Source organism: Rhinatrema bivittatum, chromosome 7 (assembly GCF_901001135.1).
Source record: "Rhinatrema bivittatum chromosome 7, aRhiBiv1.1, whole genome shotgun sequence".
Classification (NCBI taxonomy): Eukaryota; Metazoa; Chordata; class Amphibia; order Gymnophiona; family Rhinatrematidae; genus Rhinatrema; species Rhinatrema bivittatum.
In genome coordinates, this window is record NC_042621.1 from 118,398,559 (window position 1) to 118,413,192 (window position 14,634).

Consider the following 14,634-nt stretch of genomic DNA (forward strand, 5'->3'; position numbering starts at 1 on the left):
TTCTCTTCCTGATCCCTGTTCCCATACAATCTCAAAATACGATGAAAAGATCACAGTCCATCTGGAAATTGAATAGGTGACCTGCGCCTTGGAGGCAAAATCAGTTCTGACGAGGCTGAGAAGCTGCAAAACATTGCTTCCTTCATACTGTGTAAGTTTTGGCATTGGGTTAATTCAATAAAGTCAACCTGGATCTGCAGGCAAGGATCCAGGGGGGGCGCTTTAGGTGTGCAGGAGTGATGATCAAACCCTTGGAAGCCTTGTAATCAATTACATTGCAAACACTAAGAACATATGGTAATAGCCAGAGCCCAGCCCCCACCAGTGGTAAAAGAACATAATTGCAATATATATATATATGTGTGTGGGGGGCACTACTTATCATTTAGGGCCGACTCATATTTGCTCTTGTTCCTAATCTTGCATAGTGCCCCTGCCACTGAATCAAAATTTTTAATATTAAGTCTTTTGTTTTCTCGTTTTTTGGTTTTTTACAAACGGCATCCTGTAATTCCCACAGTCAGCGCTGCACATGCTTGGCTGTCTTATCTTGCCAGTTCCTTAAAACAGGGAGTAGCTTCTGCATATTTAACTACTGCTAGCCAAAGAAGCAACAAGAAAAACCTTTAACAAAGAACCCTTCTTAATCATTCTCTAAATTTCCCAGAGACAGCTTTCAAATAAACTGCGTCAGAAAAAGGGAGTTCATACTTTATCATGCGTTCCAATGTAACTTTTAAATAACAGATAATATATAGGAGACAAGTAAGAACAATAATTAACATGGTATTAGAGAATAATTGACTAACCTGTGGATGTATCGAGAGAAGGATAAGCATAGGGAGGACACTGGGATAGAAGATATGAGAAACTAAAAACTTCTGATTAACAACGCCAGCATTGAAACGCACAGCCATATTGAATGCACTACGCACGGCGCTCAACGTCTTTTTTTATTTTATTTTTTTTTTCTCTGGCTCGATTCCCTCCTCTCTCCTGTAATTATCTCTGCCGTTAACCCTTAACTGCCATCAAGTTCTAAACTTCAACACCCGTAAATGCATTCTCCAGTAATCAAATCAGTATTTTAACTTAACACTGTAAATTAATTTGTTGTATAGTAGTCTTGTGCAGCATCTGTAAACCAAAACTCTCTTCTTATTAGGGTTTAAAACAATTAAAAATCCCTGGTACATGTGCTTGCAATTCACAGATAGCAGTTACATACATTACAATCCTTAATTAATAATGGGGACTTCCAGTTCCCCATTTTGTGCGCCTGAGCCACCATTACGAGGGCGGCTCCCTCCACTAACTTCTTTGCCCATGACGGAGGATTCTCAATGACTGCAATCCAAGCAGTTATGTACGGTATATCTTCAGGGCAACCCGGATTCCCTTCTCGTATAACTATATTCTGGACCCTTGTGGCCGTTTGGAAATCGAAAGTTCCTACCGGAGGCCAATTTACACACAAACTGGGCCACCTATGGGTACATCGTTGAATCATTCCGGGTTTTGTACATTTATGTCTATCGAACACTTCGCTATAGTGTTCCGTCATGACTTTTAATGGAGTCGAGCCGCCCCCTCCCATTAGGATAGAATTCACAGACAAAGGAGGGAAGGGAAGACGGATAGGTAAGGGGTCCGTATCCGTCAGACACAAAAGGGTCACAATCGCCCCGACTAGGACGCGGTCAGCCCGGCCTAGAACTGCGAGGCCATTCACTCTCTTTCACACAACAAGAAACCTATTCCCACTATCGTATGCTTCACTTATAATTTTCTCCTTATTATGCGCGTGGTCTTCGGAACGTAATTCCTACTAACACACTGCGTGGGGTGTGATCAAGGCCCCCTCGGTCCGCCGGGGATGGACCGGTTATTTTCCTTATCTATTCTTCACTTATTCCCTTGTTTCCATGATACTCGCCAGCAGGGGTCTTCCGATCGTCATGAAAGCCTTCTTCCCGGATCACCAGCCCAAAGGTCTCAGAGGATCTCCGTGGAATGACCCCCTCAGATACCTGATCACTGAACTCAGCGGTGGCCACTCACCAGGTACGTCTGGGGGATCACTCCGCCACAAAATCCCCTGGACCAACTGGGGGGCTAAAATAGCGTCCCCGGTACCTCCTGGCTGAGCTCGCCAAATGTAACCGTCTCTTTTTAGTCAGTAAGGAGGTCCAGACAACTGATCCGTAAAGATAGACTTTTATTGCCAGCAAGATGCAGCTAAGACAAAGGCTCAGTACAACTGCATGCCCCTCCCCTCCAGGAGCAGACTCTTATGCACTTTACAGTTCTTATCTTTTACACATGCGTTCTAAGCATTGCTGAGCAAGCATATTCCGGCTGAAGGGGCTACTGACCCCCTCCCTAGACACCCTGGAACTTTCGTGAAACTTCTCCCATGTTCTGCAGGAGAGGCTGCTGGGACTTGCAGTTCTGGAAAGGAATTTGCGAGTCTGCAGTAATACAGCCCATCACATAATACATCCATTGTTCTAATCTAGGTTACAGCAGTGAAAGCTTATCAGAGAATAAGAACAGCGAAGCCAAAAAAATGAGTGAAAGCTTATCAGAGAATAAGAACAGCGAAGCCAAAAAAATGAAAATGTGCAATGTGCTGACAGAGAGTTTCTCAATGTCCTAATTACAGCTGTATTGCAGACTGTAAGTAAACCCGTCATGAAGCAGGGAATTCTGGTACATGAAGTCCTTTGTCAGGTTGAAGCGTTCAGACCCCTTCAGTTTCATTTTTGGGGGGGGGGGCATCGAAATTGAACTCCTTCATAATCATGAACTAAAAAAAAATACTAGCTACAATAAAGATTGCTACATATTTCTTATTGCCCTCAAGTTATTGCAAAACATAAAGCTTATTTGCTCTCTGTAGCCAGAAAATGCTGCTTGCACTTCACCTGCAATAAGATGAAGTGCACAGCAGTGTTTAATGTTTAGATACTTGTAACCTGAATTGGCCACCCAGCATGGCAAATGCTTATGTTGTTAAGGAGCATGCGCACCATTAGACACTGAGGAACCGGAAGCAGCAGTTGGATTTCAGCAGGTTCTGGCCAATCGGGAATCTGTAATGTCTGCATTAATGCGCATGCGTAGAAATCTGGTGCGCGACCGCGGGAGCTAAATTTGGAAAGAAGAAAAGAGGGAATAAGTTGAAAAATCCCGCTGCAGATAAACGCCTATAAATTTAAAAAGCAGTGTAATTTGGCGAAAAAGCCACCTACCCGGTATCATTGACGCATTCGTATGACGTAACCACTCGCACGAGGGAGCTGTGCTGCCTCAGCTTCCGCTGACGTGTACGCGGGGCGCCAGGAGGTGCGTGCGTATATCGCTGTCAGTGTACGTAAGACGGCGAGCATGGCGGAGTCGAGCGCGGTGCCCAGTGATCTCTTCCCGCACGTGTTCGCCTTTCTTAGGGATAATCATTTCCTTAGCGCCGCCCGTGAGTTTAGCAGATTCGCTGGCGTGGTGAGTTCTGGGCGCGTACATTTGCTTGGAGATATAGAATTGGGGCAGAGAATGGAAGAGGGAGAAGACGGGTGAATTCACTGGGTTGGACGGGGCGGACGGGCAAGTGAACTTTGTATGAAGATTTGCTGGGGAGTAGAAATTACTCTTGCGCATGGAGACGCGAGACTGGAGGTTTCTGTTAAGAGATAAATAAGTAGACCTACGAATCTTAGGATAACTGTTGTTTATAGCTAGGTGTTTGAACCAGTGAATTAGAATGAGAAGATATGAGGAGTAGAGATGCGTTAGCGTGTGTGTAATATATGTAAGGTGGGGTTTTCGATTGGAACTGAATTTGCCGATGCAGTCTGTTCTAGGAGTAGGAAGCAGCAAAGTGGAAAGCGCGGGTTTGGCGATAGAGGAGAGGGACTTGGAGAAGAGCTGCTGCCTGATGAATTGAATTAATGTGGAACAGCTTAGGGAGAGAAGGGATGAGCTGTTGAGGTATACAAAATCATGAAAAGACTAGAAGGGATAAATGTTAATCCGTTATTTACTCTGAGGTAATAGTAAGACTAGGGGGCACTCCATGAGGTTAGCAAGTAGCAATTTTGTATCATCCGCAAATTTGTTAACCTCACTCGTCGTATTCCTTTCCAGATCATTTATATATATATATATATTGAAAAGCACCAGTCCAAGTACAGATCCCTGAGGCACTCCACTGTTTACCCTTTTCCACTGAGAAAACTATTTTATCCTACTCTCTGTTTCCTGTCTTTTAACCAGCTTGTAATCCACGAAAGGACATCGCCTCCTATCCCATGACTTCTTAGTTTTCGTAGAAGCCTCTCATGAGGGACTTTGTTAAACAACTTCTGAAAATCCAAATTCACTACATCTACCGGTTCACCTTTATCCACATGTTTATTAACCCCTTCAAAAAAAATGAAGCAGATTTGTTAGGCAAGACTTCCCATGAGTAAATCCATGTTGACTGTGTTCCATTAAATCGTGTCTTTCTGTATGCTCTACGATTTTGTTCTTGAGAATAGTTTCCACTATTTTTCCTGGCACTGAAGTCAGGCTCACTGGTCTATAGTTACCCGGATCGCCCCTGGAGCCTTTTTTAAATATTGGGGTTACATTGGCCACCCTCCAGTCTTCAGGTACAATGGATGATTTTAATGATAGGTTACAAATTTTAACTAATAGATCAGAAATTTCATTTTTTAGTTCCTTCAGAACCCTAGGATGCAAACCATCTAGTCCAGGTGATTTGCTACTCTTTAGTTTGTCAATCTGGCCTACTACGGCTTCCAGGTTCACAGTGATTTCGTTCAGTTCGTCTGATTCATCACCCCTGAAAACCATCTCTGGAACTGGTATCTCCCCAACATCCTCATTAGTAAACATGGAGGCAAAGAATTCATTTAGTCTTTCTGCAATTATCTTTCCTAAGAGCCCCTTTAAACCCCTCTGTCATCTAATGGTCCAAACGACTCCCTCACAGGTTTCTTGCTTTGGATATAGTTTTATTATGAGTTTTTTGCCTCTGTGGCCAACTTCATTTCAAATTCTCTCTTCGCCTGTCTTATCAATGTTTTACAATGCTTATGTTTTATCCTATTTTCTTCAGATGGATCCTTCTTCCAATTTCTGAAGGATGTGTTTTTGGCTAAAATAGCATCTTTCACCTCACCTTTTAACCATGAGGTAATCGTTTTGCCTTCCTTCCACCTTTCTTAATGCGTGGAATACATGTGGACTGCGCCTCTAGGATTGTATTTTTAAACAATGTCCAAGCCTGTTGAACACTTTTAACCTTTGCAGCTGCACCTTTCAGTTTTTTTCTAACTATTTTCCTCATTTTATCAAAGTTTCCCTTTTTAAAATTTAGGGTTAGAGCTGCAGATTTACTTATTGTCACCCTTCCAGTTATTAGTTTACATTTGATCATGTTATGATAACTGTTGCCAAGTGGCCCCACCACCGTTACTTCTCTCACCAAATCTTACGTTCCACTAAGAAATCTAAAATAGCTCCCTCTCTTGTTGGTTCCTGAACCAATTGCTCCATGAAGCAATCATTTATTACATCCAGGAACTTTTTGTCTCTAAGTCCTGATGTTACATTTACCCAGTCAATATTGGGGTAATTGAAATCTCCCATTATTATTGCACTGCCAAATTGGTTTGCTTCCCTGATTTCTCTTAGCATTTCATCATCTGTCTGACCATTTTGTCCAGGTGGACAGTAGTATACTCCTATCACTATATTCTTACCCAACACACATGGGATTTCTACACCATATAGATTCTACTGAGAATTTACTCTCTTGTATGATCTTTATCCTGTTGGACTCAATACCCTCCCGGACATAAAGTGCCACACCCCCACCAAGTTGATCCTCCCTATCATTGCAATATAATTTGTACCATGATACAGCACTGTCCCATTGGTTATCCTCCTTCCATTAAGTCTCTGTGATGCCAATTATGTCAATCTCATCATTTGCTGCTATACACTCTAACTCTCCCATCTTACTTCTTAGACTTCTGGCATTGGCATACAGACATTTCAAAGTGTGTTTTTTGCTTGTTTTAACAACCTGCTTTTCAGTTGTTTGGGATAATTCGGAAATCATTAGCTTTGGTGATTTTTTTTTTTTTACATATAGGCATATGAACTGTTTGCTTTTAATGGAACCTCTCTGTTGGGATGCCCTAACTCTCCTGTTTCATTAGTATCCTTCAAGAATACATTTCTCCGAACCATGCACTGCTGAGTGACTGTCGGCTTTCCCCCTTGTTCTAGTTCAAAAGCTGCTCTATCTCCTTTTTGAAAGTTAGTGCCAGCAGCTTGGTTCCACTCTGGTTAAGGTGGAGCCCATCCTTTCGGAAAAGTCTCCCCTTTCCCCAAAAGTTTCCCTAGTTCCTTACAAAGCTGAATCCCTCTTCCCTGAACCTTTTCCTATTAAGGTGGAGCCCATCCCATCAAAATAGACTCCCTTTTTCCCAGAATGTTTCCCTCTTCCCTAATAAATCTAAAACCCTCTTCCCTGCATCATTCCCTGCTCCTGACTCTCACCATTCAGTGAGAGTCAGGAGCTCAGCCTTCCTCTGGGGTTCTGCACTTAATGGGTTGCATCTCTAAGAATGCAACCCTGGAGGTTCTGTATTTCAGTTTCCTACCTAAGAGTCTAAATTCAGGCTCCAGCACTTCCCTTTTATATCTTCCTATGTCATTGTTACCCACCAGTCTGCTCCTCCCCAGCACTCTTTAAAAACTTTTATATAGGTGACAAGTGGAGGCTCACTACCTTCATACCAGGCAGGCAAGTTCCTAAGTGATCCTCGTATCCACCAGCTATCTACATTTCTAATGAACAGATGCCCACATAATGGCCTTCCTAACCCTTCCCTCCTGGGCACATGGCCCTGGAGACACATCCTCGGTGTGAGAGGGTAAGACATCACCTGGAGGTTATTTTTTGTAGTTTAACTAAACTGTAAGCTCTATGAAGGATGGATTTCCCCATACGTATCTTACAAAGCTGCATACATCTAACAGCACTATAGAAATGCTAAGGAGGAATTATGGGAGAGCAGGCTCCCAGGAGAGATCAATGGAGACAAGCGATGAGCTGAATGCTGACATTGTGGGTGGGAGGGGTATATGTAATGTTTTAAAGTAACCTGGTTTGTGAGGTTGCTTGATGGAGATTTTGCTGTAAGATAGCAGATGGGAATATGGCTAATGCTGGAAAAATCTCAGGTGCTAAGTCACATGGTTCTTAAATTGAGGAAAATTAAACAAACAAAAAAAACCTGACTAATAGACAAAAGAATAATCAAAATAAAAAAAAAATCAAACAAATAACCAAAATTGTAACACAAAATGAGAACAAAAAGTGATTAAAAAAAAAGAAAGTACAACTTTTTCCTTGGCTCCTTAAAAGTTGTCTGGCTTCTAAATATTGTGTGTATATATCTTCATCCCTGAACATGACAATAGTTAAGATATCTTGAATATTGAGAAGTTACTGGATATCACTATGCATTTTTCAAAGTTTAAAGGATGAGACTTATGTAATAAAAATGCTTTGGAGAGTATCTCAGATTTTTTATCACAGCATGCTACATGCCTAGTAATATGTACTTGGGACTGTTTCTAATGTAATAATTCTATCAGTGTAGGTGGTACAGGTAATGACAAGGGTAGCACTCCAGAAATTGTACATAAGGACATGCCATACTGGGTCAGACCAAGGGTCCATCAAGCCCAGCATCCTGTTTCCAACAGTGGCCAATCCAGGCCAAAAGAACCTGGCAAGTACCCAAAAACTAAGTCTATTCCATGTTATTGTTGCTAGTAATAGCAGTGGCTATTTTCTAAGTCAACTTACTTAATAACAGGTAATGGAATTCTCCTCCAAGAACTTATCCAATCCTTTTTTAAACACAGCTATACTAACTGCACTAACCACATCCTCTGGCAACAAATTCCAGGGTTTAATTGTGCGTTGAGTAAAAAAGAACTTTCTCCGATTAGTTTTAAATGTGCCCCATGCTAACTTCATGGAGTGCCCCCTAGTCTTTCTATTTATTTATTTAAAGCTTTTTTATACCGGCATTAGTGGGGACATCACACCAGTTCATTATTATCCGAAAGAGTAAATAACCGATTCACATCTACCTGTTCTACACCTCTATCATACCTCCCTCAGCCGTCTCTTCTCCAAGCTGAAAAGTCCTAACCCCTTTAGCCTTTCCTCATAGGGGAGCTGTTCCATTCCCCTTATCATTTTTGTAGCCCTTCTCTGTACCTTCTCCATCGCAATTTATATCTTTTTTGAGATGCGGTGACCAGAATTGTACACAGTATTCAAGGTGCGGTCTCACCATGGAGTGATACAGAGGTATTATGACATTTTCCGTTTTATTCACCGTTCCCTTTCTAATAATTCCCAACATTCTGTTTGCTTTTTTGACTGCCGCAGCACACTGAACCGACGATTTCAATGTGTTATCCACTATGACACCTAGATCTCTTTCTTGGGTTGTAGCACCTAATATGGAACCCAACATTGTGTAATTTTAGCATGGGTTCTTTTTCCCTATATGCATCACCTTGCACTTATCCACATTAAATTTCATCTGCCATTTGGATGCCCAATTTTCCAGTCTCACAAGGTCTTCCTGCAATTTATCACAATCTGCTTTGTGATTTAACTACTCTGAACAATTTTGCGTCATCTGCAAATTTGATTATCTTACTCGTCGTATTTCTTTCCAGATCATTTATAAATATATTGAAAAGTAAGAGTCCCAATACAGATCCCTGAGGCACTCCACTGCCCACTCCCTTCCACTTTTTACTTTTCCTTGCAGCCTCTCATGAGGAACCTTATCAAACGCCTTCTGAAAATCCAAGTATACTACATCTACCGGTTCACCTTTGTCCACATGTTTAAGTCCTTCAAAAAAGTGAAGCAGATTGTGAGGCAAGACCTGCCTTGGGTAAAGCCATGCTGACTTTGTACCATTAAACCATGTCTTTCTATATGTTCTGTGATTTTGATGTTTAGAACATTTTCCACTATATTTTTTCTGGTACTGAAGTCAGGTTAACCGGTCTGTAGTTTCCCGGATCGCCCTTGGAACCCTTTTTAAATATTGGAGTTACATTAGCAATCCTCCAGTCTTCAGGTACAATGGATGATTTCAATGATAGGTTACAAATTTTTACTAATAGGTCTGAAATTTCATATTTTAGTTCCTTCAGAACTCTGGGGTGTATACCATCCGGTCCAGGTGATTTACTATACTTCAGTTTGTCAATCAGGTCTACCACATCTTCTAGGTTCACCGTGATTTGATTCAGTCCATCTGAATCATTACCCATGAAAACCTTCTCCAGTACGGGTACCTCCCCAACATCCTCTTCAGTAAACACCGAAGCAAAGAAATCATTTAATCTTTCCACGATGGCCTTATCTTCTTTATGTGCCCCTTTAACGCCTCAATCATCTGACAGTCCAACTGACTCCCTCACAGGCTTTCTACTTCGGATACATTTAAAAATTTTTATTGTGAGTTTTTGCCTCTACGGCCAACTTCTTTTCAAATTCTCTTTTAGCCTGTCTTATCAATGTCTTACATTTAACTTGTCAACGTTTATGCATTATCCTATTTTCTTCTGTTGGATCCTTCTTCCAATTTTTGAATGAAGATCTTTTGGCTAAAATAACTTCTTTCACCTCCCCTTTTAACCATGCCGGAAATCGTTTTGCCGCCTTTCCACTTAATGTGTGGAATACATCTGGACTGTGCTTCTAGGATGGTATTTTTTTTTTAACAATGAACCGTGCCTCTTGCACACTTTTTACTTTTGTAGCTGCTCCTTTCAGTTTTTTTTCTAACAATTTTTCTCATTTTATCTAAGACCCTAGCACAGACTGTAGGTTTGGCACCTCCTCCACCTGCTGGAGACAGAAGAATACTGCCAGACTGTAGGTGGCACCGGTCTATATGAGGCGGAGTTTGTTTGGTAAATTTCTGTCTCCATCTGCTAGAGGGGGGCCAAACCCAGGAGTCTGAACTGATCCGGGTGCGTACAGGGAACAGAAGTTGGTAATTCCGCAAAATAACGGCATCAACAGTTTGGGTACAATCAAAGGACAATTTCATTCTCTTCCACTTTGCAAGCCAGTCGTCTTTAGAAATTTCAGAAAAACAGTTTCACTTCACACCTTTTAATAATCTCTTTATATTCAAAATTAACCAGCAATAATCTGTGATTAGACCATAGCACAAAAATCTTTTGTACAAGAAACATTACCTTGAAATAAATTATACAAAATCAAAATGTCTTAACATATGACTATCTCGGTGGGTAGTTTGCTAAAACTGTCAACCCAATTATCCTCTTAACGGATAAAAACTCCACAGCATTCCTTGTTTCTGTATTTTCAAAATGTTAAAATCACCCAAGACTATAAAATTTTTATAGCATAATGCTAACATTGCTATAAATTCAACAACTGCATCAACCGTGGCTATTCCTTGTGCCGGAGGGTAGTATACAGGACAAACTGCACAAACCTGGACATTCAATACCAAGGCTTGAAAATTCCCAGTATTTGAAGTCTCGACATTAATCACATTAAAATGATCTTTAAAAAATACAAGTACCCTTCCTCACACAACTCCAGAATAACCTGTAGGACATAGGCCATTCATCGATACTACAGCAGAATCTTTCATCCATGACTCAGTAATAAACCAAAAAAATCCACATTAAAAGATTGACAATCTCAATTTCCTTTTTCTTAACAGACCTCACATTTACATAAAAGCCATACATAAAAGGTCTCATAAGTGAAGGCATAACCACTAGGAAAAAGATGTTAATGCTTCTGTACAGATTGGTGATATCGCCTCTGGCGGTGTATTGTGTCTTGTTCTGGAGGACCTACTTCTGAAAGGATATAAACAATAGAGAGGGGGCTTCAGACAAGGACTAATTAAATTGGGCAGAGCCTGCACCAAAGCTTCGCTTGAAATGAGTTGTAAGGATCTTAAGTATGTAAAGGGGAGATTGAGGACATGGTAAAGATATTCAAATGCCTCAAATGTGTGAATGCAGAAGCAAGCATTTATGAGCAGAAAGATAGCTCTAAACCAATAGATAATGATTTGTATAAATAACATGCTGTCATGTAATCCATTTTACCCTGCTTGGTTAGTCATATCTTTTTTTTTTTTTTATTTCACAGAAAGACCAAGATCCCAATGCTGTTTCTCTCTTGGAAATCTTCAACTACTGGCTGAAGTGAGTGTTGCCTGCTTCGAGGAACAAAGTGCTTTAGTTTGAATTTTTCTTGGAGCCTGTTTGTAGCATGGGGCAGGTTGTGAGGAAGAGGGAGGGCCATAAAAACAGCAACTTTTTTAGCTGTGCACAGAGCAGTGTAGGTCTCGATTGTCTGGTATATCAGAAACTGAAATCTTTACTGTGGGTATAAAGAAAAAATGTAGCAAAAGAAAACCAGAAGGGCAGATAGGGGTTAGCACATTGTCATAGAACAAGAATCACTTACCATACACAAAACAGTTGCAAAAGCCCATATTATAATATTTCTTAATATATTCAATTAAAGCTATATATAGCCGCTTCAGACTCTCTTGACACCTCCTTTTTCTGTCACCTTTCCAGTCCTTGCAAATGTGGGTTTTCTGGAAAATTTTCAATAGGAAAATTTTTCCTTGGAAAAATCTTTTGAAAAAGCTTCTTAAGCAGATTTTTCTCATTTTCATAAAATTTGCATAAGTTAGCACGGTTTTACTATGCAAATTTTCCTGATGCTCTAAATAGATCTGATTTTTGACGCATTTAACCCATGTATTCATAAAAAAGAAAAAATCCCACCATAAATGTTCATGCTTTTTCTGTTTCTGAAGACTGAGTAGTTGAACTGATTGAATTTGATTGGAGGGAAATCGATTTTATTTAAATTTGTAATATGCTTATAGTAAAAGAATCATGCTAAGCAGAATACAATTTAGTACATTATAAACGACCAATAATTTCCTAGCATGTAGCCAAATGGACTCAGGACCAGTGGATTATGTGTTCCCCTGCTAGCAGATGGGAGACTGAGTCAGGTTTCAGAGCTGACATCACCCTAGATATACCCCTGTGGTGACCTCAGCTCTTCAGTATCTCTCTCTCTCCTTAGCAGATGTGGATGCTAACCCCACACTAGCACGGTGTTAGCAGGATTGCAGCACTAATCCAAAGAGAAATTTTTAACCTTGACTTTTAAAGGAAGATCAAGCCCCTCTCTCCTGCGGTGATACCTAAAGGTCCCTCCCCCCAGTTGAGAATTCCTGAGGTGATTTCCGAGATCCCTCCCAGGTGATGCCTTGCTCCAGTTCCTGGTGTGGACTTAACTGCTGAAGCAGCTGAAAGGTAGCAGGTGCAGAGCAGTGTGAGACGGTGAAGGCCCAAAGCCCCCCCCCGCCCCAGCTGGAGACTATCTCTGTACTCAGCCGGTAAAGTGCAGAGACCAGGTAAGTAGAGAAGAAACTCCGATCCAGAGACATGGAAGGGCTTTGGTAAGTCTTCTCTCTGGTCTACTTGCTTGGCTTGCCCTGTTGGCTCGCTCCTGTTTGCTCCTCTCGAGAGAGGCAGATAGCTCTGGGGCACACGCCGCAGAGGCGATTGAACCCACCACAGCCTTCCTGGTGGACGCAAGCTCGTACCTAGTGCGTACCTCGGCCAGAGTAGCAGCCTCAATGGTGGCGGCGGCCACAAGACAGTTATGGTTGTGGAACTGGTCAGCGGAGGCAACCTCTAAGGCGAACTTCACAAAGATGCCATTTAAGGAATCCCTCCTATTCGGAAGCGAGTTGGAGAAGCTAGCCAGTAAGTGAGGCAAATCTCCAGTGCCTCGACCACCGGGAAGACAGGAAAAAGAGGTTCTCGGTGCCCCTCACCCATGAGGGGTTGGGGCAGGGGCTCCCAGCGCTTCTGGCCCTACATCATTCCAGTCACGTTCGACCCTCGGGAGGTCTTGGACCTTTCGGAACCCAGCAACCCAAAAGAGGAACAGGTTCGTGCTGAGGCTTGACTGAGCTTATCAATGAAGTTGGGCTGACCCATCCACAGGAAGAGGAGATAGGGGGTCGACTTTGCCTTCTTCTACCAGCAGTGGGTCAAGATCACGTTGGACAAATGGGTACTGGACATCATACGAGAAGGCTACGCTTTGGAATTTTGCAGCATCCCTTGGGATAGGTTCATGATGTCACTCCCAGCAAAAGAAACTGGCATAGTAGAATCCATACTGATAAGGCTCCTTAGTCTGAGGGCTATACTACTCCGGGTACCTACACCCATTCCATCTATTTTAACGTGTCCAAGAAAGAGGGCTTATTTTGGCCCATCCTGGATTTCAAGAGCATTCAACTGTCATCTGCAGATATTACACTTCTGCAAGGAACGCTCCGCTCTGTCATAATGGCAGTTCTTAACCTCCCTGGACCTCTCCGAAGCCTACCTTCATATTCCAGTCCATCAAGACCACCAGCATTTTCTATGCTTTGTGGTACTGGGCCGCCATTACCAGTTCCGGGCGTTACCCTTCAGTCTGGCATCCGCCCCCAGAACATTCTCCAAAAGCAGCCTCAAACCCTCTCAGTCCTTAGAGTATCTGAGGGGCCCGATTCAACACCAAGCAGAACAAGGTCTTCCTCCCCTGAGGAGGAGGAAACTGATGGACCGGTTGACGACCACAATGCACCCCAAGGTGTGGGGCTATCTTCAGGTCTTCTGCCTCATGGCATCAACCCTGGAAGTAGCACTATGGGTGAGGGCTCACATATGGCCTCTCCAGTGCTCCTTACTGTCACGCTGGAACCCACTGACCCAAGACTGACTTGATTCGCCTCCACCTACCAACGGAGGTATGCTCTTGGCTCCAGTGGTGGCTACAGGAAATCCACCTAAGCAAGGGTGTAACTCTATCCCCACCGAGATGGATCGTCCTCATGACAGTCGCAAGCCTCTGAGGGTGGGGAGCTCACTGTCAGGAACTGATAGCCCAGGGACAATGGACCAAGGAAGAGGCAAACTGGAACATAATCTGCCTGGAAGCTCGAGTGGTCAGACTAGCATGCCTGCAATTCAACCACACCCTCCAGGGGCAAGCAATCCAGGTGATGTCTGACAACGCAACAACATTGCCTACATCAACTTCCAGGGAGGAACCAAGAGCCATCAGATGTCTCTGGAAATAAACCCCCTTATGGAAATGGATGAGGTTACACCTATAAGGGATTTTTGGCCTCCCACATCATGGGAAAAGACAACATCACAGCGGACTTTCTCTGCATGAAAAGCCTGGTCCCAGGGGAATGGATGCGGTCAACCAAAGGCTTCCAGCTCCTAGTAAATCGCTGGGGGCCTCCCAGCCATGGACCTACTGGCCACATCTCACAATGCGAAAGACCCCTGGTTCTTCAGTCGCAGACAAGATCAGTACTCCCAAGGATAGACGCCCTTGTCCAGACCTGGCCGAGAAGGACTTGCAGTACGCCTTCCCCCCATGACCTGCAAGATAGAACACCTCAGAGGTTTAATCCTCCT

The 14,634-nt window shown here is 42.7% G+C and overlaps 1 protein-coding gene across 2 annotated transcripts in view; it reads left to right on the plus strand.

Moving 5' to 3' along the window:
* Nucleotides 1-3,145: 3,145 nt before the first annotated feature.
* Nucleotides 3,146-14,634, plus strand: part of NOLC1 (nucleolar and coiled-body phosphoprotein 1) — a 99,176-nt gene continuing 87,687 nt past the window's right edge. Inside the window, exons 1-2 of one of the 2 annotated variants that reach the window (XM_029609010.1) lie at nt 3,146-3,501; nt 11,264-11,319. In XM_029609010.1, coding sequence (XP_029464870.1) covers nt 3,391-3,501; nt 11,264-11,319 — 167 coding nt within the window. In that variant the 5' untranslated portion in view covers nt 3,146-3,390. The remainder of the gene's footprint in view (nt 3,502-11,263; nt 11,320-14,634) is intronic. The other variant, XM_029609009.1, reaches the window with a different exon arrangement.